At 41.1% G+C, this 26,560-nt stretch overlaps 1 protein-coding gene across 1 annotated transcript in view; it reads left to right on the forward strand.

The window, feature by feature from the left end:
* Positions 1–26,560, forward strand: part of nkain2 (sodium/potassium transporting ATPase interacting 2) — a gene marked incomplete at its 3' end in the record, with an annotated part of 182,799 nt that overhangs the window by 116,183 nt on the left and 40,056 nt on the right. The window contains exon 6 of the mRNA XM_079583513.1: positions 26,288–26,488. Coding sequence (XP_079439639.1) covers positions 26,288–26,488 — 201 coding nt within the window. The remainder of the gene's footprint in view (positions 1–26,287; positions 26,489–26,560) is intronic.

Consider the following 26,560-nt stretch of genomic DNA (forward strand, 5'->3'; position numbering starts at 1 on the left):
GCAACTACCACTTTGTCACTTAAAAAGTTCATAAAGAGATTGTAAAATAATCCAAATGAATTGAGTGGTTTAGTCCAAATTTTCTAAAGATACACGACCACTTTATTTGATGAACTGATTTAATTTAGGCATTGATCAGCGAACATAAACAGAAGCTCAGCCGTACTTGCTTGACGCACAAAAAACAAACTTCATTGGTTCTTGCGGAAGCTCAAGCGTGCTGAGTAACACATGAGAATGAACCTCATTGGTTCTTGCGGAAGCTCAAGCGTGCTAAATAACACATGAGAATGAACCTCATTGGTTCTTGAGGAAGCTCAAGCGTGCTGAGTAACACACGAGAATGAACCTCATTGGTTCTTGAGGAAGCTCAAGCGTGCTGAGTAACACATGAGAATGAACCTCATTGGTTCTTGAGGAAGCTCAAGCGTGCTAAATAACACATGAGAATGAACCTCATTGGTTCTTGAGGAAGCTCAAGCGTGCTGAGTAACACATGAGAATGAACCTCATTGGTTCTTGAGGAAGCTCAAGCGTGCTGAGTAACACACGAGAATGAACCTCATTGGTTCTTGAGGAAGCTCAAGCGTGCTGAGTAACACACGAGAATGAACCTCATTGGTTCTTGAGGAAGCTCAAGCGTGCTGAGTAACACACGAGAATGAACCTCATTGGTTCTTGAGGAAGCTCAAGCGTGCTGAGTAACACACGAGAATGAACCTCATTGGTTCTTGAGGAAGCTCAAGCGTGCTGAGTAACACATGAGAACGAACCTCATTGGTTCTTGAGGAAGCTCAAGCGTGCTGAGTAACACATGAGAACGAACCTCATTGGTTCTTGAGGAAGCTCAAGCGTGCTGAGTAACACGAGAGAATGAACCTCATTGGTTCTTAAGGAAGCTCAAGCGTGCTGAGTAACACACGAGAATGAACCTCATTGGTTCTTGAGGAAGCTCAAGCGTGCTGAGTAACACACGAGAATGAACCTCATTGGTTCTTGAGGAAGCTCAAGCGTGCTGAGTAACACATGAGAACGAACCTCATTGGTTCTTGAGGAAGCTCAAGCGTGCTGAGTAACACGAGAGAATGAACCTCATTGGTTCTTGAGGAAGCTCAAGCGTGCTGAGTAACACGAGAATGAACCTCATTGGTTCTCGCACATCAAGCAAGCATGCTTGAGCTTCCATTTTCCATATCTAAAGTGTGAGTTGATGAATTTTTATATGTGAATAAAATCCTAAATTCAATCTGTTCATCATATAAACCGCACAATTGATTTGGATTATTTTACGATCTCTTTATGAACGTTTTGAATCAACAAAGTGGTAGTTGTGTGGACTGTCAATGGATGGACTGCATAATCTCTAACAAAAGACCCTTTATATAATCACCACAATGTCATACCACTCAAACCTTCCTTAAGCATTAGCTGCAAATGAAACGTGCAACAGATGGGATAGCACATTTATGACGTTTTGGACTCGTTTTTAACACATATAATGCCAAGAAACTTGATCAATTTCATTTTCTGATGTGAAGCACAACATTTCCTTAAGCAATGTGGTGCAGAATTGGCCGCAAACGTCCTGTCAGGGGAACAGATGTCCTTAGCCTCATCGCCAGGAGTCCCATTTCCCAATTAATGAGCTGTGTCCCTATCCCGCTCTCATACCTAAAGCCCACCTGGACAAACACACATCCACATACTCTGTGTGTCCCATCTTTCATCTTCACCTAACAGTCTATCCTCTCTGCCTCATTAGAAATAAACACTTTTGCATGCTCCATATAAATCTTCGCCTCTGGTTTATAGACTGTTTCGGCATGCTTACAGATGATGTGTGCAGTTTTTTTCCCCCATGTTAAAATACTTTCTCAGTCCCGGTTCAAATCTGAAGTGTGTAAATTCAGTGCCATTAACACCATCCATCCATCCATCCATCTTCTTCCGCTTGCCATTAACACCAACAGATGGAATTGAAAATAAAGTTTTTTTTTTCCAGTTACAGTTTTTTTTTTTTTTTTCATCTGTTTTGTCTATTGACGGGGGACATTTTTTTTTATTTGAGGGCCGTTCACACAAAGAATAACTGTAACTATAACTATAAAGTTTTAATAGTTCTAATTCTATGAGAATAGAGAAATCCACACCACATTTTTTGGACTGCCAATCAGAATTGGTCTGACTTTAAAGAGCTCCAGCATTTAAAGAAGCTATTGACATAACTGCAGCACACTTATAATAAACAGAACGTTATGGTTCATTGCTGTGGATACTAATATAGTTATTGATATTTTTATCTTTATAGTTGTCTTATAGTTTCTTGATTAAAATACTTTATTGTTGCGGCGATGCTCATTTTCCTTATCTCAGTTATCGATGATGAAAAAGACTTTAACAAAAAATGTCATCAGTAATTTAGTAGACTATATTAACACAGTGGTTATATTACTATATTAGTTTGTGGTTTACTCCTGTACCTCTAGAGATGGTACTGTATGTTGAACCCAAGCGCCGGTTCACAGCCGTTATTGATCCGTTCACTCTCCTAAAAGGCACTCATAAATTGGGCCTCAGTCCAAACTGGGAGCGGGAAAGCTTTTACCTCAATTGACTATAGACCATTTTGATTAATACAGTTTAACAAATTATGATAACAGACTTGAGTTGGGGGATTTTTTTATTATTTATTTCTGGCACAACTTCATTACATCAGGAGAATAATAATTGGTGATATTAGTCAAATTAAAATGCAGCAAGAGGTCAATTATGGAGAAGAAGAAAAAAAAGACCAGACCTATCAGAGCAGACGGATGCTAGTCGAGAAGAAATCTGTAGACGACGTTGGTAGGCAAAGACTGTTTAATTCAGTGTGAACAAAAAGAGCATTTCTACAAGTAATTGGTTTGATTCATATAACCATATTATGTAATTAATTTAGTCACATTAAAGTTCAGCATTAGGCTCAGCAGGATTCAGTCAGTAGAATCTTCAAATCTTTTAAACACTGGGGTTTATTTTTTCTAAAGAAAATGTGAGTAGATTGCATGTGAAAAACATTGCCAGGGTGTTGCTATGTCATTCCTGATTTTCTCCGTGGTTGCTTGGGAGTTACTAGGGTGGATGTCCTGGGTGGTTGGGGTGATTGTAGTTTATCCGTGATCCGTTTGGACCAGGCCCCCCACGGTTTGGCATGCATGCGTGTTTATTCGTGTTTAACCATGATAGAGAGAAAGTTTATAATTTGCTGATTTTTTTGTCTTTCGCGTCTTCTTGCGCTTGAACGGATACATACACACAAAAGTATGTCAAACTGCCCGTCTTGGCTAGTATTCACGTCTGTTTTGTCTTAAATAAATGTAAACAGTTCAGAAAGAAATCGGATGTGTATGATTATATTGGATCTGTGCATTAGCTCTTAAAGTGACAGCAGCCTATAAATGCCTGCTGCTGTTTATGTCATTAATGTTAATCAAACAACAAAAGACAGCTTTAACAAAGATTCAGATTTAATTTATACAGTGAACACTATAATGTAATTTTACATTTAATGATTACTTTTCTGTATCTTAATTCTGCTGTTAGATCTTACTTTATTTATTTATTACTACTTCTTTTGTATTTATCAGTGTATTTGTTCTTATTCTTTGCTGACCCGAAAAAATATCATTTTCCTCAACACACTGCTTGATTTGAAGGATCATTAATGTGTGTAGCACAAACGGGGCAAGTTAAATGCTGAAGTTTAATAGTTAGGGTCAGGGGTTTAATATTTAACAATATTATATTGATTTGACTGCACTGACACTGACACTGGACGATGGCATCACTGTTTTCTGCAGATCTGCTCTATATGAACTATAATAATTGATGATCTTTACAACGGAGATGAATCAACACTAAACTGACTTCAGCTGAACAATGACACTGTTTTATTTTAGAGCTGCTGTACACCCGAAATGAACTCTGTTTGCATCACTGAATCATTTTTATGTTATCACTGTAAAGCTGCTTTGAAACAATCTGTGTTGTATAAAGCTCTACATAAATAAAGGTGACTTCACTTGAGAGGTTTGAACAAAAACAAGCTCCACCAATGATTAAAATATATATATATTCTTTTTAATATGCTCTTTTCTTTGAGTTTGTTTGCTGAGGTTAATTTTCGTTTTGGAGACAGCGTTAGATTCTTATTTACAAATGGAAACCTGTTTTTCCCCTCAAGATCGAGAGATTACAGTGAGATTACGACATGAACATGCTATGTGATTTGTGTTAACAGGGCTTTGTGGAGTACAAAACAGCTTTAAGGTTCAATATGTTACATAAAAATGAAAGCTGAATAATTAACTCTTCATCATGAATATTAAACATGTGCATTGTATTGCTTTGCCGTGCCTTTGTTCACATCTAGAACAAAAGCTTTCTAAATATGGAAAAATACTGTGCAGTTCATATACAAAAGACAGATGGAGTGATTTATCTTTTAGTGTGGCGTCTTTACATGACCTGATACAGATTAAATATATATAATATAAACACACACACATAAACATCAGATATTCACGGCTTGTTGAGTCTGTTCTCTTATGATTCATTGTTACTATCATTTTGCTCCCAAGTGTCTGAAATTTGCATAATATTGCCGTTACCATTTTTATGTTATACTTATGCTTATAGCTGTGTCTGTGCGTTTTTGTTTGTTGAATATCGTGTATTTTTTAAGGTTTAGAACAACCCTTGCAGGCCTAGAAACTTAAAATGCCCTTACACAACATCATGCATTCCCTTGGAAGAGATATGTAAGACATATTTCAGAACTTTGCTCTGGATTGTGTCACCATGCGATTGTGCTTAGCGATTATTTATTTAATTTGCACAGCGCACTGTACTGTATTAGACCGGCTGCTCGTAATTCCTGCGAATGCGCAGGTGCCTGTAAATCCTTTTGTTCTGCGTCTGGTGGGCATTAGTTTGACCTTAAGCTGCTTCAGATATGCCCTTTGCTGCTGGAATAAATTCAGTCTCCGGGGCTGGCGCTGCATTTCAGAGTAGTTCTCATACCCTCCGTCAGTGTGACACGGCCGTCTCCCTGGGAGATCTGGAGGCACGTAGTTGAGCCCTAGTCGGTGTGTGAGCCGTGTATCTTACAGAAGGCTAATGATGAGATGGTGTTATTGGTTTTTGATGAGCCTTGCCGTGCGAGTACAGGAGAGAGATTACTCTGTGTTTCTCCGATGGCTTTGCCCAGCACTTCAAGGAGCTGACACTTCATCTACAGAACAACATGTAAAACTATTCTACTTCCCACATGTACCATTGAGCCCTTTTTTTAGTTTTCACTTTTCTGCCTGCGTCATTTGCATATACAGCTAATGGTCACCCGCAGGTAGTGAATTAATACTGCAGGCTTGCTTTGCTAATGATCCCTTTTGACAAGAAAAACAACAAACAAAAAGTGGGAGAACATAAATACAATCATTTGCATAAATGATCTGGGTGTTTCTTCCACTATGGATACTTTTATGTCCCTGGGGTTGATTTCTATTTTCTATTATCTATCTATGTGGTGAGAACATAAATACATTGTTTTTCTGTTTTTGGAGCTGTGGTGTGTCAACTTTTCTCTTCTTTTTTGCAACTTTTTGTGGTTGAGAACCCTCATAGCTGTTTTGTCCTTTGGATGTGCGCACTTTGTGTTGAATCTTTATTATCTATCTATTTAAGAATGTCCCCATATACAATTATTTTTGTTTTATTGATTAACTCATCTAGAACCAGATTTTAGTCATGTTCAAAAGTTTGGGGTCAGTGAATTTTAAAAAAAATTATTATTATTTGAAAGAAATTAATTATTATATTGAGAAATAATGCTTTACATTGATCAAAAGTGACAGTAAAGACATTTATCATGTTAAAAAAGATTTATATTTCAAATAAATGCTGATCTTTTGAACTTTCTATTAATCATCGGCTCCTAAGAACAATTTCTCACGGTTTTCACAAAAAAATATGAAAACCCAACAACTGTTTTCAACATTGAAAATAATAAGAAATGTTTTTTTAAGCAGCAAATCAGCATATTCGAATGATTTATGAAGGATCATGTGACTGAAGACTGGAGTAATTATGCTGAAAATTGAGCTGTGCCAAATTACACTTTAACATTTTAAAATGGAACGCAAACTTTAATAATATTTCACTATATTACTGTTTTTACTGTATTTTTTTATCAAAACAAAGTTTGTCAATTAGTAAAGAGTAAATAGTACTGACATTTTCATATTGTGTATCTTAGCCAAAGCATTTTAATCCAAAAATGTAATTTCCGCAAAAGAATGCATGATTTAGGATGTACTGTAAATGCCATTTGTCCATTCAGAGCACTTGGCGGAGATTACCTGAAAAGCCCAGTTTAAAGGCTATTTGAATGGATTGTATATTGAAATACGTTGAACAATCTCAGCTTGTAATGTAACTGATCTCATGTGAGAGAGACATTTCTATCCATGTTGTCCAGCTGCACCCTGGCAGCGTTTCGAGACTGAGGTTTGCACACGAGTCTGTCGTAGCGGCCGGGTCTCTTGAGCCCCGCGAGGAGGGGAAAAACTTCAGAACGGCAGCGGAGCCCCTCCAGAGAAGCTATATCTATTTGACCCACTTTCCACATCTAAGCATCTGCTCCAGAACGAGCCGTGCACAGACTCGAGAGTTAGGGGGATGAAGATGTCCCTTCTTCTATTGATTTGGTTTTATAGCTTGAACCTTGTGTTTAAGATGTAATTTTCTATTTCATGTCCCCACCTGCCCAATCTGCCAGCTCTTTGTGGCGAGGGGACTTAATAGCTACGAAACAGATGCCAGCTGACCTTTCGCCCTCTGGTGTCCCCTGGTCACCACCTTGGGTTCAGATGTCTGCCCGGTGTCAAGCGATCACAGCTTCACATAATGAGTGCTATTTGAGATTTCATCGATGAAAAGGACAGATCTCACATTTGGGTGTCTAGCTTTGAAAGGTCAAAAACAAGTTGTGGTAACGTCTTGGAACAGATTAGACACATCAGGTGTGATGATTGAGTGGCTAACAGTTTTTTCTCGATTTCTAAGTGCTCTTCAAATGGACTTTTCTTCACCAATTGTACTCTAGTCACAGGTATCTTAGTGGTTAATGATCTGGGCTGTCAGCTGAAAGGTTAGGGTTTCCGATACTGAAAAGGAATTGAAGTGAACAAGACGAGGTATTACTGATGTCACTTCCTGCTTCTACAGTGACGGTGCCCTTGAGCAAGTCACTTAGGACTTCTTTGGGGAGTCAGTCTTTGGAAAATAAGTGGTAGGAGATAAAAGCATCAGCTTTTGGCAGTGCTTTCAAGATTCTTTAAAAAAATATAATTAATCATTTGTGCATGCTTTTATTTTCCCCAGATGTCTATTAATACCACTGGCCATTATGGTCAAAGTCAAAGGCACAATGGGCCACAATCGTCAGCGCTCTCTGAAGAGCATTGCAAAAGGAAAACAAAAATCACATGCTTTTCATTTGCCCAACATTCTGACCTCAATTAGACCATTCAGATCATATAAAAAGGCTGGCCTTGATGCACCGCTAAGTGACTAGGAGACTGTTTAGGGTTCTCAATTCCACTCAACTTGAACCCAGCAACTGATTAGGGGATGGTTGTGGCACTGTTTGCTTTAAGATCTGTAACTTTTGATATCATTTTCTTACATTTGACTGCTACAAATTAAAGTTCCATAAACTGTCAAGTACAAGTGCAGTTTAGATTTTTCGAGTCAAAGGCTCAAAAGTCAAACATTAGTTTGGTAAAGTGTAATCGCGATACTGGCAAAATCCCATTATGTTGAAAATGTTGAAACTTTTTTATTTTTTTTATATAGAAATCTTTTCTAACATTTTAAATGTTTTACTGTCACCAAACTTTTGAAGGGTCATGTACAACAGATATTTTTTCAGTTTCGCCTTTAGACTTTCCTGTTACACTTTATTTTAAGATGTCATTGTTATATAATTATATATTTAAGTTCAGAGTTTTATTAAGCAACTACATGTACTTACTATAGGGTTAGGGAAGGATTATGATTTGGTTGAGGTTTAATTGCATGTAATTATGCATAATTTTCTGTTATTACTTTGGAAATTACATGTAACATGTAACAAGGACACTGTAAACAAAGTGTTACCGACTTTCATCAGAAGCTGGTGGCCCTGTTTGATAGCAATTTCATCCCATGTCCTTTACTTTTAAGTAGTTAAACTGACAGTGTTACAACTGTCCCTGTGTTACAGGCATACCTTGTCTGGCAAGTCTGGCAAGCACACAAGTTAGATACGTATTTAACCTGCCTCAACACTAAAACGTTTATGTCTGTACCTTCCTTTCTTCTTCTGTCTGCTCGATTACCCTGTCTCCCATCTGCACGTTTCCCCTGTTGATCTTTCCATTCATTTAATGGTCCATTTGATTTCTTCCCCCCTAAACGGCCAAATTATGGGATTGAGCCTTGACACTGCAAAAAAAACAAAAGAAAGAAACACTGACGTTTATATTCACACTTCACTCTGTTTCAGAAAGCTGTCAGTTATTGGTTCAGCATGCAGGCTATGTGACTTTAATGCTTTTCCCTTCAATTCCCAACAGCTGTTTTGCCGCTGTTTGAGTCCACAGCAAAGCCCGAGTGCAATCAGAACCACTGCATATGGTGCTTGTCTTTAGTGAAGCGTGTTAATGTCTCCGACGACTCAACAACGTGCATCCAGCTCATCTATCCATATGGGTTGTTAGGGAAAAGTGGCGCACCAGTTAAAGGAAGTGTGGAATTTAATTTGCTCTCGGCACAGGTGGCTGTGTCCGAAAGTCTCTCGCTTTTTTTTTTTGGCCTGTGTGTAACCTGTCTAATGACGGGCGCTCGATGTCAGCGGGCAACCAATCAGAAGCCAGCACAGAGAAAGCTCAACAGCAATTAGTCGCCCAGTGCCATGTATCATCCATGAAACGACCCGCATCTTCAGCTCTTTCTCTTTTGCCCTTGTCTCATTTATTACCCTCATCCCCTACGCTTTTTCGTCCGCCCTCCAGAAAGCAGTCGCAGACTTCAGAGGGACACTCCTTCCATTCTCATCTTCTCTACCACTTCCTCTTTGCCATCATTTCCCATGATTCTCTTCCTATTTGCTGTGTAAATGACATGCAGATAAGAGTTTTGCTTTAACTTGCCCTATTTTTCATGTGAGGTTCAGTGGCTTTTGATTTCTTTGGCTTTCATCTTCGCTCCCTTCCTTTGTTTTGATCATCCATGGTCTGCTCTCAATAATGACCTAAAAAAGCTTGTGTCACATACAAGGTGCTTCTGTCCCGTCTGCATCGTTTGCTAAATAACATGTGATTCCCTCTCAATTGAACTCATTTTGACTATCATTTATGTCACTGAAGTGCAAATTACATCATGGCACAAAAGCCGCCCTGTAGTGTTTTCTTGCTTTGAAATATCTAGTTCTGATGTAATCAGCAATATCTTTTTGTTTTCTCTCTTTCCCGCAGTTTTCTTTTGAAAAGACTTTTGGAAAACCCGTACAAAACTTTTCAGTTGAGAATCAAATGTACTGGCACTTATGCAGTGGCACCTGTCACATTGTAATTGGAAATATCTGTAAATAAATATGCTAACAATGTATCAGATTTAGACATCAAAACAACAGTTTTGCTACCTAACATTGATATTGTCAAAATTGAAATGAATGCATGAACCATTGTCAATTTTCTTGGACAGATATTATTGTATTGCACACACAGCTAAGGATATTGAAAACCGTGTCCGTATCGTTTTCATCTGTACGATGTAAGGAAATGAAAATGTAATTCATTCAGTTGGTTTTAATATTTACCAAATGTGTTTCCCCTGAGGTTGTTTGTGATGAAACTGCATTTTAAGACATGTTTGGTGATTGATGCCTGATGTTATAAATGCAGTGTTCAGAGTCTCCAGTCTGCAGTGAGGTAAACATTACAGAACCGGTTCTGGTACAGAAGAAAATAAATACTGTAATTTACCGTCAATGCTTTCTTTCTGGAGACATAACACCGTACTAAAACACTCACTAAAATTCACACAGAATGTGTGTTTTTGAATTTTGATTCGATTTCTAAATGCGCTGATTATCTGCGCTGTGATGCTGCAACCTATCCAATTCCCGAACGAATGGCTCTTTTGAGCCGGTTCTTTTTAGTGAATCATAAACCGATAGCGCCACCTCTGTAATCCGATTCCCAAATGAATCCCATTAATGAGCCGGTCCTTTTAGTGATGTAAAAACTTCGTCACACCAGTTTATTCCATTTTCTCGAACAAATCCTTCTTATGAGCCAGCTTTTTTAGCCAGTCAAAAACATGCAGTACAGCCTGATTCCTGAATCCCTTTTGTGAGACGGTTCATTTTTGTGAATCAAAAACTTACAGCGCTACCAGTGTAGTCCGATTACCGAATGAATTGCTCTTACACAAAAATAAATTTATTTATTGGCATTGATGGTTCAATGAAGATAGTTCACTCTAAAATGAAAATTAAAATACATAAAATTTTGGATTGTTTTTTACCAAGCTCTATCATATACCCCCAGAACACTTCGAATATATGACACAAGTCGCATGGGTGCATTCTGTGATACTTTTGCCTCTTTTTAAAAAAAGTTTGATGCTGGTCACTCACTGCCATTAAAAGGATGATCGCAAGCTTGAAATATTTTTAATATTTCTTGTTTTGTGGTCCGAAAAAGAAAGAAGGGCATACAGCATTAGAACAACACCAGGGTGAGTAAAAAGGTTTTTTGGAATAAGGTTCTTTAGATTATGAAATGTTCTTCATGCCAAGAAAACAAAAAATGGTTCTTTAAAGAACTGTTTACGGAAAGATTTTTTGGGGAACCAAAAATGTGTAACCTTTATTTTTAAGAGTGTATGAGCTGGTTATTTTTAGTTAATCAAAAGCATACAGCAACCAGTGTAGTTCTGAACAAACTGATTAGCACAGATATCTTGGTAGTTAAATATACAAACTATGAGTTGTTTGGGAATCAGTATTATTTTATAAAAATAATTACATTAACTAATGAATTCATGATGTGTAGTATTTTATTTAAGACCAACTCTTTAGATTGCATCTATGCACCTGTGAATGTCACGAACACACACAGGAAAAGGCAGATCCAAGCGCAGTATTTATTTGGGGAAAATCCGTACTCACAAACAGTCCAGGCAGGGGTCAAAACCAAAAGATCAATCCAAACATAAAACAAGAACAGACAAGAAACCAGGACTCCGAAGTGGCGTGATAATAGATAAGGACTCCGTGACACATACTAAAACAGACAGGGTATATATACACAGGGAATAGACAATGATAATGGGGAAATGGCTGAGTGCAATGATCAGTGATTAGGAAACAGCCGAGTGCAATGAGAAGACAAGGATCGTGGGAAATGTAGTTCACTAGTGTGATGGACACCGTGAGGAAGGAGGACATCTAGTGGTGACCCAAGGAACATAAACCAGACACTGTGACATAACCCCCCCTCTACGGAGCGGCTACCAGACGCTCCAAGACCCACAAAAAACAAACAAAACAAAAGTCCAGGCGGGAGGTGGAATGGTGGAGGATCAGGGGGAGGGATGGAGGGCCAGGACCATGAAGGGGAACAGGAACAGGGGATGACAACTTAATCGGCGGCCGTGGCGAAGCAGACAGTCCATCGGGCGGCCAGGGCGGAGACGACAGTCCATCTGGCGGCCAGGACGGAGAGGACCCCTCGGGCGGCCACGGCGGTGAAGACCCCTCGGGCGGCCACGGCGGTGAAGACCCCTCGGGCGGCCACGGCGGTGAAGACCCCTCGGGCGGCCACGGCGGTGAAGACCCCTCGGGCGGCCACGGCGGAGACGACCCCTCGGGTGGCCACGGCGGAGACGACCCCTCGGGTGGCCACGGCGGAGACGACCAGGGTGAAGACCCCTCGGGTGGCCACGGCGGAGACGACCAGGGTGAAGACGACCACTCGGGCGGCCATGGCGGAGACGACCAGGGTGAAGCCGACCACTCGGGCGGCCATGGCGGTGAAGACCAAGGCGGAACAGAGACAAACCCTGGCTCAGGAACTGCAACAGACAGCACCGGCTCAGGAACTGCAACAGACAGCACCGGCTCAGGAACTGCAACAGACACCACCGGCTCAGGAACTGCAACAGACACCACCGGCTCAGGAACTGCAACAGACACCACCGGCTCAGGAACTGCAACAGACACCACCGGCTCAGGAACTGCAACAGACACCACCGGCTCAGGAACTGCAACAGACGCCACCGGCTCAGGAACTGCAACCGACGCCACCGGCTCAGGAACTGCAACAGACGCCACCGGCTCCGGAACTGCAACAGACGCCACCGGCTCCGGAACTGCAACAGACGCCACCGGCTCCGGAACTGCAACAGACGCCACCGGCTCCGGAACTGCAACAGACGCCACCGGCTCAGGAACTGCAACAGACGCCACCGGCTCAGGAACTGCAACAGACGCCACCGGCTCAGGAACTGCAACAGACGCCACCGGCTCAGGAACTGCAACCGACGCCACCGGCTCAGGAACTGCAACCGACGCCACCGGCTCAGGAACTGCAACCGACGCCACCGGCTCAGGAACTGCAACCGACGCCACCGGCTCAGGAACTGCAACCGACGCCACCGGCTCAGGAACTGCAACCGACGCCACCGGCTCAGGAACTGCAACCGACGCCACCGGCTCAGGAACTGCAACCGACGCCACCGGCTCAGGAACTGCAACCGACACCGGCTCGGGAACTGGCTTGACGTAGAGCTCAGGCTCGGCAGACGTGACGTGAAATCCAGGCTCGGCAGACGTGTGTCCCCTCCATGCATGCAGTACTGCCAATGTATAGAAAAGGAAAACAGCCCTCTTGGCCATGGCAGGACTTACGGGAACAGCGTCTGGCACAGGAACCGTCTCTGCATCCGCAGACGTGACGTGGACAGTCTCTGGAACGGCCGACGTGACGTGGACAGTCTCTGGAACGGACGACGTGACGTGGACAGTCTCTGGAACGGACGACGTGACGTGGACAGTCTCTGGAACGGACGACGTGACGTGGACAGTCTCTGGAACGGACGACGTGACGTGGACAGTCTCTGGAACGGCAGACGTGCTGTGCCTCCTCCACGCATGCAGTACCGCCACCGCATAGAAGAGGAAGACCGCTCTCTTGGCCGTGGCAGGACTGATGGTGGGCGGCTCCGAGACAATCTCAGGGACGACAGCGGGCTGCTCGGAGGGGACGGCCTCCGGGACGACAGCGGGCTGCTCGGAGGGGACGGCCTCCGGGACGACAGCGGGCTGCTCGGAGGGGACGGCCTCTGGGACGACAGCGGGCTGCTCGGAGGGGACGGCCTCCGGGACGACAGCGGGCTGCTCGGAGGGGACGGCCTCCGGGACGACAGCGGGCTGCTCGGAGGGGACGGCCTCCGGGACGACAGCGGGCTGCTCGGAGGGGACGGCCTCCGGGACGACAGCGGGCTGCTCGGAGGGGACGGCCTCCGGGACGACATCGGGCTGCTCGGAGGGGACGGCCTCCGGGACGACAGCGGGCTGCTCGGAGGGGACGGCCTCCGGGACGACAGCGGGCTGCTCGGAGGGGACGGCCTCCGGGACGACAGCGGGCTGCTCGGAGGGGACGGCCTCCGGGACGACAGCGGGCTGCTCGGAGGGGACGGCCTCCGGGACGACAGCGGGCTGCTCGGAGGGGACGGCCTCCGGGACGACAGCGGGCTGCTCGGAGGGGACGGCCTCCGGGTCCTTGGGGAGGCTGAAGGTCTTCCTCCTCCGCCGTTTCTGACGAAAATGTGCCGGTTCCGGACTGGACGGGCACCACGGCGAACAGAGCTCTGGGCTGGGCGAAATCAGCGGAGGGTGGAACTCTGGGCTGGATCTCACCAACCCAGGGCCGAAGGGGGGCCAAGGTGGAGGGTGGTGTTGGCCTTGTTCTCGACCACCTCCTCCTCCTCTGTGACCTCCCCGGGTCCCACGAAAAATAACCAGACGGGTCCCCTTAAAACAATCCCTCCTCTCCCGCTCGATGGCTGGGGAAGAGAAGCTGGAACTCATACTGCTGGATCTAGGCTTGACGGAGTCCTTCTGTCACGAACACACACAGGAAAAGGTAGATCCAAGCGCAGTATTTATTTGGGGAAAATCCGTACTCACAAACAGTCCAGGCAGGGGTCAAAACCAAAAGATCAATCCAAACATAAAACAAGAACAGACAAGAAACCAGGACTCCGAAGTGGCGTGATAATAGATAAGGACTCCGTGACACATACTAAAACAGACAGGGTATATATACACAGGGAATAGACAATGATAATGGGGAAATGGCTGAGTGCAATGATCAGTGATTAGGAAACAGCCGAGTGCAATGAGAAGACAAGGATCGTGGGAAATGTAGTTCACTAGTGTGATGGACACCGTGAGGAAGGAGGACATCTAGTGGTGACCCAAGGAACATAAACCAGACACTGTGACAGTGAAAACTGTATAAACATTTTTTTTGAAATAATTGTTTTTTAAAAATTAAATTTATTTTTGGTTTGCTATTCTGCTCTGTTTGAAATTGGTAACTGATTGCTGAGGGCAGAAAATTCTGTGAGAATTGCATTTCCAAATATTTATTTCTCAAAGTACTAAGCTGGAATCATTCAATTCATTACGATTTCCATAGTAGCAACTCTCAATTGTCCCTAGTTGAACACTATCTAAAGTGTGCACCTTGATCCATTTTGCTTGTGAGTTCAGGAGGAGATGAAGAAGACTCTCTGTCTGAGTGTCCCACCTCATCAAACCCCTGTCCTCCGCAGGGGTCCCCCTGACAGTGTGGCAGTATCAATGATTTCCTCAGCCTGGGTAACAAATGAGGCAGCCCTTGCTCCCCTACGCCTTCTATCTAAAAAGTGAATTACCTCTCTAATATCCAGCCTGCTCAGCCGATCAATATAGCGCCCGAGGAACTGATGAGCGGTGACTGGTTTGGAAGCTTCCTCCACCCCCCTCATGTTTTCTCTGTTTCCTTTCTTCTGTCTCAATTCTATCCCTCTCACACAATGTGCTGAGGACCAGGTGTCAGAGGCTAATACCTTGATACTTGGATATATAGGCCATGGTACTAACATGGTGTTTCAAGGTACTTTTTCATTTGAATCTCAGGCTTTGTTCTCACTACCAAATTCTGATTTGATCTTTAAGAATGACTGCCAGTCAGATTGTCAGTAAGATTTTTTTTTAAAGAAATTAATAGTTCTATTCAACAATTATGCATTAAAATGGATCAAAAGCTACTTTTTCATTGTTACAAAAGATTTCCATTTCACAATACATGCTGTTCTTTTCTATTCTTTTTATTCATATCAAAGAATCCTGATAAAAGTATTACAACTAGAATTACTACGGATTTCAACATTGATAGTAAAGGGTTAGGTCACCCAAAAATTAAAATTATCTCATAATTTACTCACCCTCAAGCCATCCCAGGTGTATATGATTTTCTTCTTTCAGTCGAACACAGTTATATTATAAAAAATCCTGGCTCTTCCAAGCTCTATAATGAAAGTATTTCGTACCTGAAATTTTGAAGTCCAAAAAAGCGCATCCATCCATCATAAAAGTAATCCATACGGCTCTAGGGGGTTAATAACGGCCGAAGCAAAGTGATGTGTTTTTGTAAAAAATATATCCATATTTATAACGGTACGCAAGTCTAGTTCCGGCCGAAGAGTGAACTCTGACCCGATGCAAATCAGCATATTTGAATGATTTCTGAAGGATCATGTGGCTATAACCAAGCTACACCTTTTGACTTTCAGCTGCTCTGCCAGGATTCAGATTCGGTTTTAGCGAAGGCGCCACGCTCTTTCCCTGACATTTCTAAGCGTGGCGCGGGCGTGCTTCACTCCAGTGTTGTGTTTTTGTAAAAAATATATCCATATTTATAACGGTACGCAAGTCTAGTTCCGGCCGAAGAGTGAACTCTGACCCGATGCAAATCAGCATATTTGAATGATTTCTGAAGGATCATGTGAAGCTCCCATTTTTCAAGACAGTCTTCTTCCACCGCATCTAAATCTTTTCATTTTGTACATTTCAATGGCTATAACCAAGCTACACCTTTTGACTTTCAGCTGCTCTGCCAGGATTCAGATTCGGTTTTAGCGAAGGCGCCACGCTCTTTCCCTGACATTTCTAAGCGTGGCGCGGGCGTGCTTCACTCCAGTGATGTGTTTTTGTAAAAAATATATCCATATTTATAACGGTACGCAAGTCTAGTTCCGGCCGAAGAGTGAACTCTGACCCGATGCAAATCAGCATATTTGAATGATTTCTGAAGGATCATGTGACACTAAAGACTGGAGTAATGATGCTGAAAATTCAACTTGCCATCACAGGATATGATGCTATAAATGAACTAGAAGGAAGAGATGATCGGTTCACGAGCAGCTTTAACTGATGCTCTACAGCGATCTGTCAGACACATTAAAGAGCCACAAAACGGTATTTTATTGTTTACATTTCTTTGAAAAATAACCAAATTTGAAAGGTGAGACTTTGTTTAATATAAAAAGTAACCCAGAAGTAACCTGGTCTGTCCTGTCTGTCAGTGTCCTCTCTGCTCCGCGATGTATTTTTCACTGCGTGAGAACATGGTGTGGCGTGAGAGCGGCGTAGCTTGTCGGACATAGCAACAGTAATTAAAGGGGCCGGGTCTTTGCGAACGGTCAATTGCAAGAAAAAAGCAATTATGTTTTCAATTGTTTTATTCCATGACGGAAACAAGCTTAGGAAAACTACAGTGCTTTGCTAAAAATTCAAATTGGAAAAAAAATTACTGCAAAAATATAAACAAAACAAATATGAATTCAGTGATGATGATTATGCTGATTAAAATGATGCACCTTTTGCTTTAGCTGTGGCACAGTGGGTTTTGCACATGCTCATTACACACGAAAGCTGTTGTGCTGGCGTGATGCAGGTTCGAATCAGGTTTCCTACCTAACACTGACTTATTCGCTATTGACTCTGTTCCAGAATCTTCCCACACAGGCAACATGTTAAGTCATTGCATGTGTGCATGCAATGTGAAGACTATTCCAAAAAGTAAGCAAACAACTTTTTAGCCAGATATTAGCCAAATTTTATAGCATCACTTATAAACTTTTCAGATAAGGCAATCTAATAATGCATTGCAGCAATGCCCAATGTAATACCTGGAGTCAAGCTTTTCATCGATACTTCCACACTAACCAGGGTTCCAGCCTTCATTAACACAAATATTGGGTTGGTGTCCATGGACCTAAACACTTCTATTTCATTTTTTTTGTGTTACATTTATTGCTGACCTCCCAGTGTGTCAGTCTGCCGAGAGTAAACCTCCTTGAAGACAGCCAATTAGAGTGTGTGTGATGATCCGGACCCTTCTGCCGGTCCTGTGGTCATGTAATTGCTGTGACAATAACAGAGACTCCAGGACTCCAGGAGTGAATAAGATCTGTATGCCAAGCAAATGTCATGCTCAATATGTCTTCTGATCTTTTCTACAACAGACACCTGCAACCTGTAAGTGCCATACATCTATAGGTTACAAATATGATTCTTACCAAAGAGATTTATAGTTTTTTTTTAGTATTATTCATTTACTAAATGATTTAATTAATTTAATTAAATCAATATATTATTATTTTATTAAAATTAATTTATTATTTATAATAAAAATAAATGTAAAAGTTTCAGCAATATATTAATTAACAAATTGTTAATTATATTAATTTGTTCATTATTCAAAAATAACTAATAAGACTAATAATAACATGAAAAGTAAATAAATTAAAGTAAATTTATTTATTTATCAATATATTTATTTAATTACTATTATTATTATTAATAATATATTATTATATGGGAGCGTTTGCAGTGTGCCATTCTTTTCTTTTGTTGTGACTTAAGCCCCTTTCACACAGCGTGTTGATCCCGGGAAATTGCCGCGAAATTGCCAGAGTGCCTTCTGTGTGAACGCAAACACATCCCGGGATTGATGCCGGCATCGATCCCGGGTGAGGGGCCTAGTAACATTGCCGGGATCAGTCCCAACAAAAGCCAGGATCAATGCCGTAAGGGGTGTGTCGTAGTGATGACGCACGTGCCATCGCGCGACTCTTGTGTTCGTCGTCAACAAAGAAAGAACGAAAAAATGTCTGCAAACTGGAACGAAGCAGAGACCAGGAGCTCCTTACTATCCGCGCTGAAGCTGAGATCGTTCGCCATCTTTGTGGAACGGTACGCGATGCGTTAGTGTACGTTTTCGACGCGTACGTTACACGTCTCATCCTGACGTCACGTGTCTTTACGGGATCTTACCGGGATGTGTGTGAACGCACTCACTCACAGATCCCGGAAAATCACTGGCAGTGTGAATGAATCAAAATCAAACGATCCTGGGACAAATCCTGGGTCACATTATCCGTGTATTTTCCGGAATCTCTGTGTGAAAGGGGCTTTACAGTATTTTACTCTGTTTTAAGGTAGTTTTTTCAAACACTCTTAAATCACTGCTTTGTGTCACTCTTATAGTTGGAGTGTTGTATATTCAAGTTACAGACATTTTAGCAAAGTTTTCCGGAGACTGAACATTTGATGCACTGAGACTGTGAAGCTCCATGCTAATCGATTTCCCTTTAAAATAAAACATATCTGGAGCAATGGAGAAGTACCTTTCTGAGAGCTAAAAATTCACATTCGTGTGACTTTAAGCCAATAATATTTCGAAACACTTCTCATGTGGTGACATCACTGCATAGCATGCTGACACTGGATGCTAGCTGCGTTTGAGATATCTTGAGGCCATGTGGCATTATGGGAGTCCGTAATGCTTATTATCTTCTTTGTGTAAGCAACGCTTCTAGAAAATACATTTGGGGAGGGGGGGAGAAAAGAACAAACCATCTCAAATTCTCACTTTCTGATACTTTAGCCACTTCTACTGGGCTTAGCCTGTCTAAATAAATAAATAAAGTCCATCCGTGGTAGTCTTAATCTTACATTTTGTTCTGCCCCAGTCCAGATATCACAGTGTTAGCCTGAGGGAAATATTGCTGTAACTCTCGCCTGCAGAAACCCATTTACTGATGGATAGATGATTGACAGTCATCCTGGGGCCGAGCCTTCCCATCTTGATCCCCTCCAAACGCCCTCTGATTGCTTTCCGACAACAAACAATCCCTGATGATGGAGAATTATCCCAACACGACCACTGGGTTTTGTAAGCATAAATAAATTGCATGTGTAAGAAAAATAGTGTGACATCAAAACAAGGCCCTTTACCGTGGTGTTTGGAAGAGCATATCATTCTTGGTCCTTTGGCTTTAAAGGATTAAATCACCCATACATAAAAGTTATGTCACCCTCATATTGTTTTTATCAAAACTTAAATAGCAATTTATCCTTTTGAATCATTTTCCACATTGAATGGAATAGATGTACATTATTTTATTTTCTCTTTTTATTTTATTTCATTTGTGCACAGAAAATGGAGCAAACTTTGACTTTGTTCAAAAACCCAATAGTAGTTGCCTTAGCACACACTAATTATCAGCAAATATTATGTCTTTGATTTATTTCCTAAAGCACTGACAGTCCTCTGTGGTTTAATGGTAGGATGTTGTTCCAGCGGAAATATTTTTATTAGAAACAGTAGGGGACATTCGGACGGTCATAATTTCTCTCGGTGTGTGTATGTTCCTTTGTTCATTGAGTAAATCAAATCTCTTGTTTCTAGTGGAACACCAGGGTTTTATCTGTAGTCAGCAATGCTCAATATGCCTGTCTTGAATTGCTTTTCACAGCATGACTATACAAATATGCTCAAGCATAGTCGTAGGTCAACAAATAGAAATCATGATTTGTTCCTTTGTTCTGAATATGTTCATGAATCTTTATATTGAACTTGCATGAGGTCGATGGACCCAGACTAACTCTCTGCTGAAATATGCCACCTTTGTTTTCTTTGCATATACAGTGATTCAGTGTTAAACTTGTCAATGAAACTACAGAAAACGCTTCTTGGCCGTTTCTTTTTTTATTTTACATTTACATTTATGCATTTGGCAAGCTCTTATGTCCAAAGTGACTTACATTGCATTCAAGGCACACATTTTATCAGTGCTTGCTTTCCCTGAGAATCGAATCCACAACCTTGGCGTTGCCTGCACCATACTCTGATTTACTATCAGAAATCATTACAAAAAGTTTATTCAAAAGGTTTAAGTTTCTTCAGTCAGTTTTTTCTTAAATAAATACAGAATAAAGAATACACCACTTTTATTCAGCAGGGCTGCTATAAAATGTTCAAAAGTTACGGTAGAGGCAGTTACAAAAGATTTCTGTTTCTTGAGCTCGGAATCGGCGAATTAGAATGATTTCTGAAGGATCACGTGACACTGAAGACTGGAGTAATGGCTGCTGAAAATTCAACTAAGAAGGATTCATGTATTGACTCATTATTTACATTTTAAATTGTAATAATATTTCTGAATATTGTGGTATATATTTACTGTATTTTTGATCAAAACATAAAAACTCTGGTGATTAATAGGGATGTTTTACTGTTTTGAGACATTACATCACAACAGTATCAAGCTACAGGATCCTAAATACAGGATGTTCTTTGTTTTGATTGGCCTAGCAGGGCATCAACTACTTCCTTTACCGCCCTCCACCATCACTCACTGTAAAGCATGCTGGCACGTCGGCCCATAATTCCTATTGGAATATGGTCTCATCCATCTCCAGACACTGTCCTGACAACCCCTCACTGTCAGGCCTTCTCTCAGGCCGTCCTGTCGCGGTGACTCTGGCACGGACTGAAGGAGAGTAATGGAGGAGTGTTTGTCTGCGGGACCCCTGCCGCTTTGCAGATTGAAATGCTGATGCGTTGAGCAGCCTGTCCTGCTATTTGACTGCTGATGGATCGCGTTTATCCACTCGGCTGATGTTCATTACACCTGTTAGAGAGACAGGAAGCAACAGAGCGGAAGAGTGAGGCAACATGTACACTTTATTTAGCCCATGTCCTTCTCTTTCTGTGGTAAGAGTTAGAAGATGTCTGTCCAACACATCTTGGGTCTGACATTTCAAACTTTTTTAATGATAAGTACCTAAACCCTTTGCAAGGGACCTCCTTCTAGAATATAAATGTATATGTATACTATTTAAAGGTAGGGTTGGCAATTTTGGAGATACTATAGCTTTGAAAGCTTAAGATCCCACCGTCCAATCAGAGCGCTCTCCAAAACCACGCCTCCTACAAAACAAGAGTCTGAAAAGTGTCACTGACGCTGCTAAACTATCTCATGTCTCAAAGCACATAACATTACAATAATGAATGTAAACTTACAAACTTACTTGCTCCACCTGACTGCTGCAGACCGGACCGAATGTAATTAAAAAAAATATTTAGACCACATCTACTATTGATTGCTATAATTAAGAGTTTCAACCAGTATAACAAAAAGTGTTTATAAAAAAAACATTGCCTATTCTACGTTTAACTGCATTAATTGTTCATTTTAACAGCAAATTTTGATTTAGTTTTAAGTCTTTTGTCTAAAATGCCATTTAGTTTTAGCCTAGTTTTAGTGGACTAAATATCATAAGAATTTTGTCAACTAAAACCTAATGGGTTTAGTTCAATTGTAATGCATAGTAATTCCCTAAAATTTCCACACTCGTTATATGGGGAAAACATCTATTAACCTGTTAATATGAATGATATTAAGGTCTGAACATGCCGTACAGACACAGATGTAACTGCTGTAGCATATAACGTCTTTATTTATCTTAAAATTAAATAAAACCACTTCTCATAAAGAAACAAGAACATTATTTTTAATTGATATGCATTCTTTATAACAACTTGCATACAACATTCTTCGTTCTTTCAAGCAGTCATATTTATTTGTATACGGTAATATAAATAGAGATTAATCCTTATTAAAGCTATTAAAGTTATTCAAGAGCATTGAGTGATTTTCTCTTTTTCTTTTGTTGTTTGATTAACATAATGACAGGCAGCAGTGGGTTTATTAGACTGCTGTCACTTTAAGGCCGAGTGTACGGATCCAATACACTGATACACATCCGATATTCTTCCACCTGTTTACGTTCACTTAAGACATAACCATCTGTGTTTATGCGAATACTCGCCAAAACTGACATTGACGCGATTTTTTTGTATTTGTCCATTCAAGCACGATTAGACAGTACAATTCAGTGCTCAGTTTGTGAGTTAGGTTCAGTTTGTGTGCGCGCCCAGAAAACCGGACTGGATTGAGGTCTCTTTCCCTGTCGTCACCCTTTCCCATATGTCTGCTCTTCTCTTTCTCCCAGACGTTTACATTTTTTGAAAGTTTTATGAGACATGCAGCAAGTGTATGCTAACTTATGTCCCGCCGGGTTGATAAACACGTTACAATTCAAATGTGCGCATCCACCACGCAGGACATGTCTGACTGGATCTCATCCCAAAATCATCCCTCACTAACATTTTCATCTCGTTTTTATGCGTTGACGAAAATGTCAATAGATGTTCGTCATAGTTTTTGACATTCAAAACCGGTTTTAATCTTGTTATCGTCTCGTTTCATCTGGGAAAAAGTTTAATTGATGATGAAATTAACACTGACTGCAAAAATGTCTAAACGCCTTAAATCCAAGCTTTAATATTGCAGTTTATAAAGACAACATGCTGATTACAAAATAATACAATTGGCTTTTTTATATACAATATAGCCTTTTTTAAAACAATATAGCCTATTGTTACTGTGCTGAAGCCAAAGCAAAATTATTGAAAAATAAAATAAAAAAAATGCAGTGATACAATGTGAACGTTTTTTTTATATAAAAAATATTGACTGTTCACATTGTAAAAAATAGATAAATAATGATATTCTACAAAAAGATTGTACACTTTTAAAGTACATCTTGTTAAAACAAATCTTACATTTTCCAGAGATCCCCTTGAACCTTCATACAGACCCTAAATATGTTAGCAATTAGTTCCTTTAAAAAGTTTGAAGCCAACAGTGTTTGTGTACTGTGTGTGCTTGGATGATACTGCATTCAGTCAAAGCTGTGATTCACTTTTTGCATCATGATGGCTATTTATGTCCGTCATTGGAGCGTGATACATGTGTTTCTGTAGACAAACAAGGCTTTGCCCTGCACTGCTGTAAAAGTGGTATTGATTCGGTGGAAACAAATCAATCCAACCATTCAGGTTCTTTGTATATGTTTTAATAAGAAGCAAGGGTGCGCTGAGGCCTCGGTTTGTATTCCACGGAACGAGAAGTGCTAAGCATCCCTCTAAGGAGGAACAGGGCTTATTCAGGGAGAGTAATTCAGGAGCCTTTCAGACAGCCAATGTCATTCTCACGCTGAGATAGACACTGCAGTGTGAGGTTGGGCAAGTCTTCAACAAAAATGTCTGCCGTTAGTGTGCGTTTTGAAATGGATTAAAAGTGCTTTATCACATCACCCACACTGGCTGGGCAAACAGTGAAGCCATTTACGGAGGCGAGTGAGTGATTGATCCTCCAAGCGGCCTTTAAGAAAACATAATGGGGACTGTGACTTGGGGCCCTCGGATGATTCACTCTGCCTCAGAAAACACTGGAGGCAAGTTTTCGACAAATGCTAAAGAGACACTATTGTTAGCATGGGTATTTGGTCAGTATTTCCTTTTGTTCTTAAAAATCAATATAATCAGGGCTTGTTGCTTTTTTTTCAGATTTGACGTATTTAAAGGGACAGTGTGTAGTAATTACTCCCATCTATCTGTGAAATATTTTGCATTCAAACGAATAGTGCTCTCTAGCTCCTCGCTTTTTCAAATGCGTGTTGCAACTACGGTAGCCGGTATGTACCAAGAAGCTGACAACAATAGCCCTTCGTCGAGTTTAACTATACGTTACATGTTCTACTGTTATGCTGCCTATATATAATGAATTACACAACCAAGCAATGAAAAAAAAGCTTGTAATTGAGACCGTAACATTGACTTACCCATCGAGAAGAAAGCAGGCAACTTCAGAGTCCCTTCCTAAGTCTTTCTCCTTCATTAGCTCTTTCCAACTGGGTAAAGCTATCCGGATATTTACCCTCGGTTTTTGAATTCGCCAGTCACGTTTCCTTTTAAATTCAATTTTGGCATTTCTCCTGTGGCTCGGCATAAGTATCCTGAATTATGAAGTACCATGCAGTGCAACCTTTCAAATTTACCGTGGAAGTGACACGCATGAGTCATGACGCCTCTTTCATTGTCCGCTTCAGCTGGTGTCAATCACGTTACGCTGGCTCTGGACGAAAACGCGGTGTGGAAACGCGTTGAGGTAGCCTAGTGAATTTTGTCCCTCTCTGCTAATATATAGTTTTTCAAGATGGAGGAACGACATGGAAGCCTCCGTGGAGTTGCCTGTCCCATGTAAATAAAGATAAGAAATTCTTCGAGTACGAGGATAAGTCGGATCATTGGGAGAGGTAATTTTACAGTGAGGACATATTTATGAATAAAGACATTGATTTTAGTTAATAAAATACTTAAAAAACTACACATTGTCCCTTTAAGTGTGTACGGGTCATATCAAAATAAAACATTATATATATACAGTATATGCTGGATGTGGATTTTGGATGTGGATGAATGGACAGTTTAGCGTTTATTTGATTTTGTTTCTGGCTGTCAATTTATTGTGTACTTGCTGAATAAATTAATACAAATTCTTTCTGACCCACAATTTTTGATTGGTAGTGCATATATACAGTATAGCTGCCTTTCTAAGAGCACTGATTGGACAAGAGTCTGTTTAGTGCAACATGAGTCATCAAAATGAAGAGAAAGACAAAACTGCACTTTTTAGGAGTGCACTAGCATGTAGATGACCTCTAAGCTAAAAGACATGGATTTAAAGTCACAAAATTCTTATTTTTATTCCTTTAAGCACTTCTTAAGAGCTACTCTTATATGCTGTTGTTGTTGTTGTTTTCCCTCAGGAGGAAAATTACAGGAGGTTCCTACATGAATAGCACGCTCAGTGCTAAGCTTCAACACTTGTAGGACCTAAAATCTGTCTTTAAAATGCACAATCGCTGCTCTTTAGAGGGATTTCATGGGGCACTCGACGTGTGCATCACATTTATGCAGCTGTGCATCTGTAGGTGTTAGAGTTAGAGCTCTCTCTCTTTCTTTCTGCTTTGTGTCTAGGCTTGGCGGGTGTTTCTTAAGGCTGATGGATTTGTTTGAATATGTTCTCCTTGCATACTCAGAGGCAAAGCCCTGGTGAATAGTTGTGTAACTGGCATTCACTCAAATGACCCAGGATATTGCAAACACTTCAGTCGCCAGCGTGCGGATCATTAAGGCTGAAAAATTGCACACAAAAGTGAATTTGGGATTTGAGAAATGTGATTTTCTTTCACCACTTGATTGTGGAATTAATCTCATGCCACATTTATAAGTATGTGTGTTGGCTGGTTATTGCTCTGCGAGTCCCTTTGACGTCTCGAAATTAACCACATAAGAGCCACTTAAATAATTGTGCCTCGAAATGTTAAAAGCTTGAAACTGATTAATGATACAACAAAACACAAACCCTTCACTGGCTCCTAGAGATCCTATTCCCAGTGTGAGGCAATGTCTGACTTTGTAAATCATGAGTAAGTATTACCATGATCGCAAGCCAGAATATATGATAGTTTTATTATAAACTAATGAATGAAATCATGCATTTCTATTGGTTATAATTTAAGGTTTCTTACTGGGGAGACATCCATCGCTCTCTTAGACGCCATTAAACAAGAGTGGACTGAATTTAGCATGATTGAAATATTCCGGAGTGCTTGTTATTTGACCTACATTGTTAAATAAGTCAGCGTTCAGAGTATTACATCTCGTAAGCTTGAATGCATAATTGAAATGATTTGATTGCCAGGAAATGGACTAACTTTACCGTAAAAGCAAGTGCTTCGATGATGATCTTTGGCATTTGTTCTAAATATACTCATATCTCTGGTGCCATTCTACTTTTGTATGGTGACACGGAAGCATATAGAGCGTTCAAGTTTCAATTGAAAGAAGGTATAGCATCTCTTATGACTCATTTTTCTCTCCTGCAGGACACAGACCTGATTATGACCTTTAACATCTCCATGCATCGCACCTGGTGGATGGAGAACGGCCCGGGGTGCAGGGTGACCCCCGTGACCCCTCCTCCCTCCTGGGCCCCGGAGGACCATCGCTACATCAGCATCGCCGGCTGCCTGCTGGAATACCAGTATGTGGAGGTGGCCCACAGTTCCTTGCAGATTATCCTGGCTGTGAGTAATCCTTTGCAGGGCTTTTCTTTCCTTTTGCTGCGCTTGTGATCGCGGCTTCTGCTATTAAATATG

This window comes from Phoxinus phoxinus (assembly GCF_949152265.1).
Source record: "Phoxinus phoxinus genome assembly, chromosome: 16".
NCBI classification, from domain to species: domain Eukaryota; kingdom Metazoa; phylum Chordata; class Actinopteri; order Cypriniformes; family Leuciscidae; genus Phoxinus; species Phoxinus phoxinus.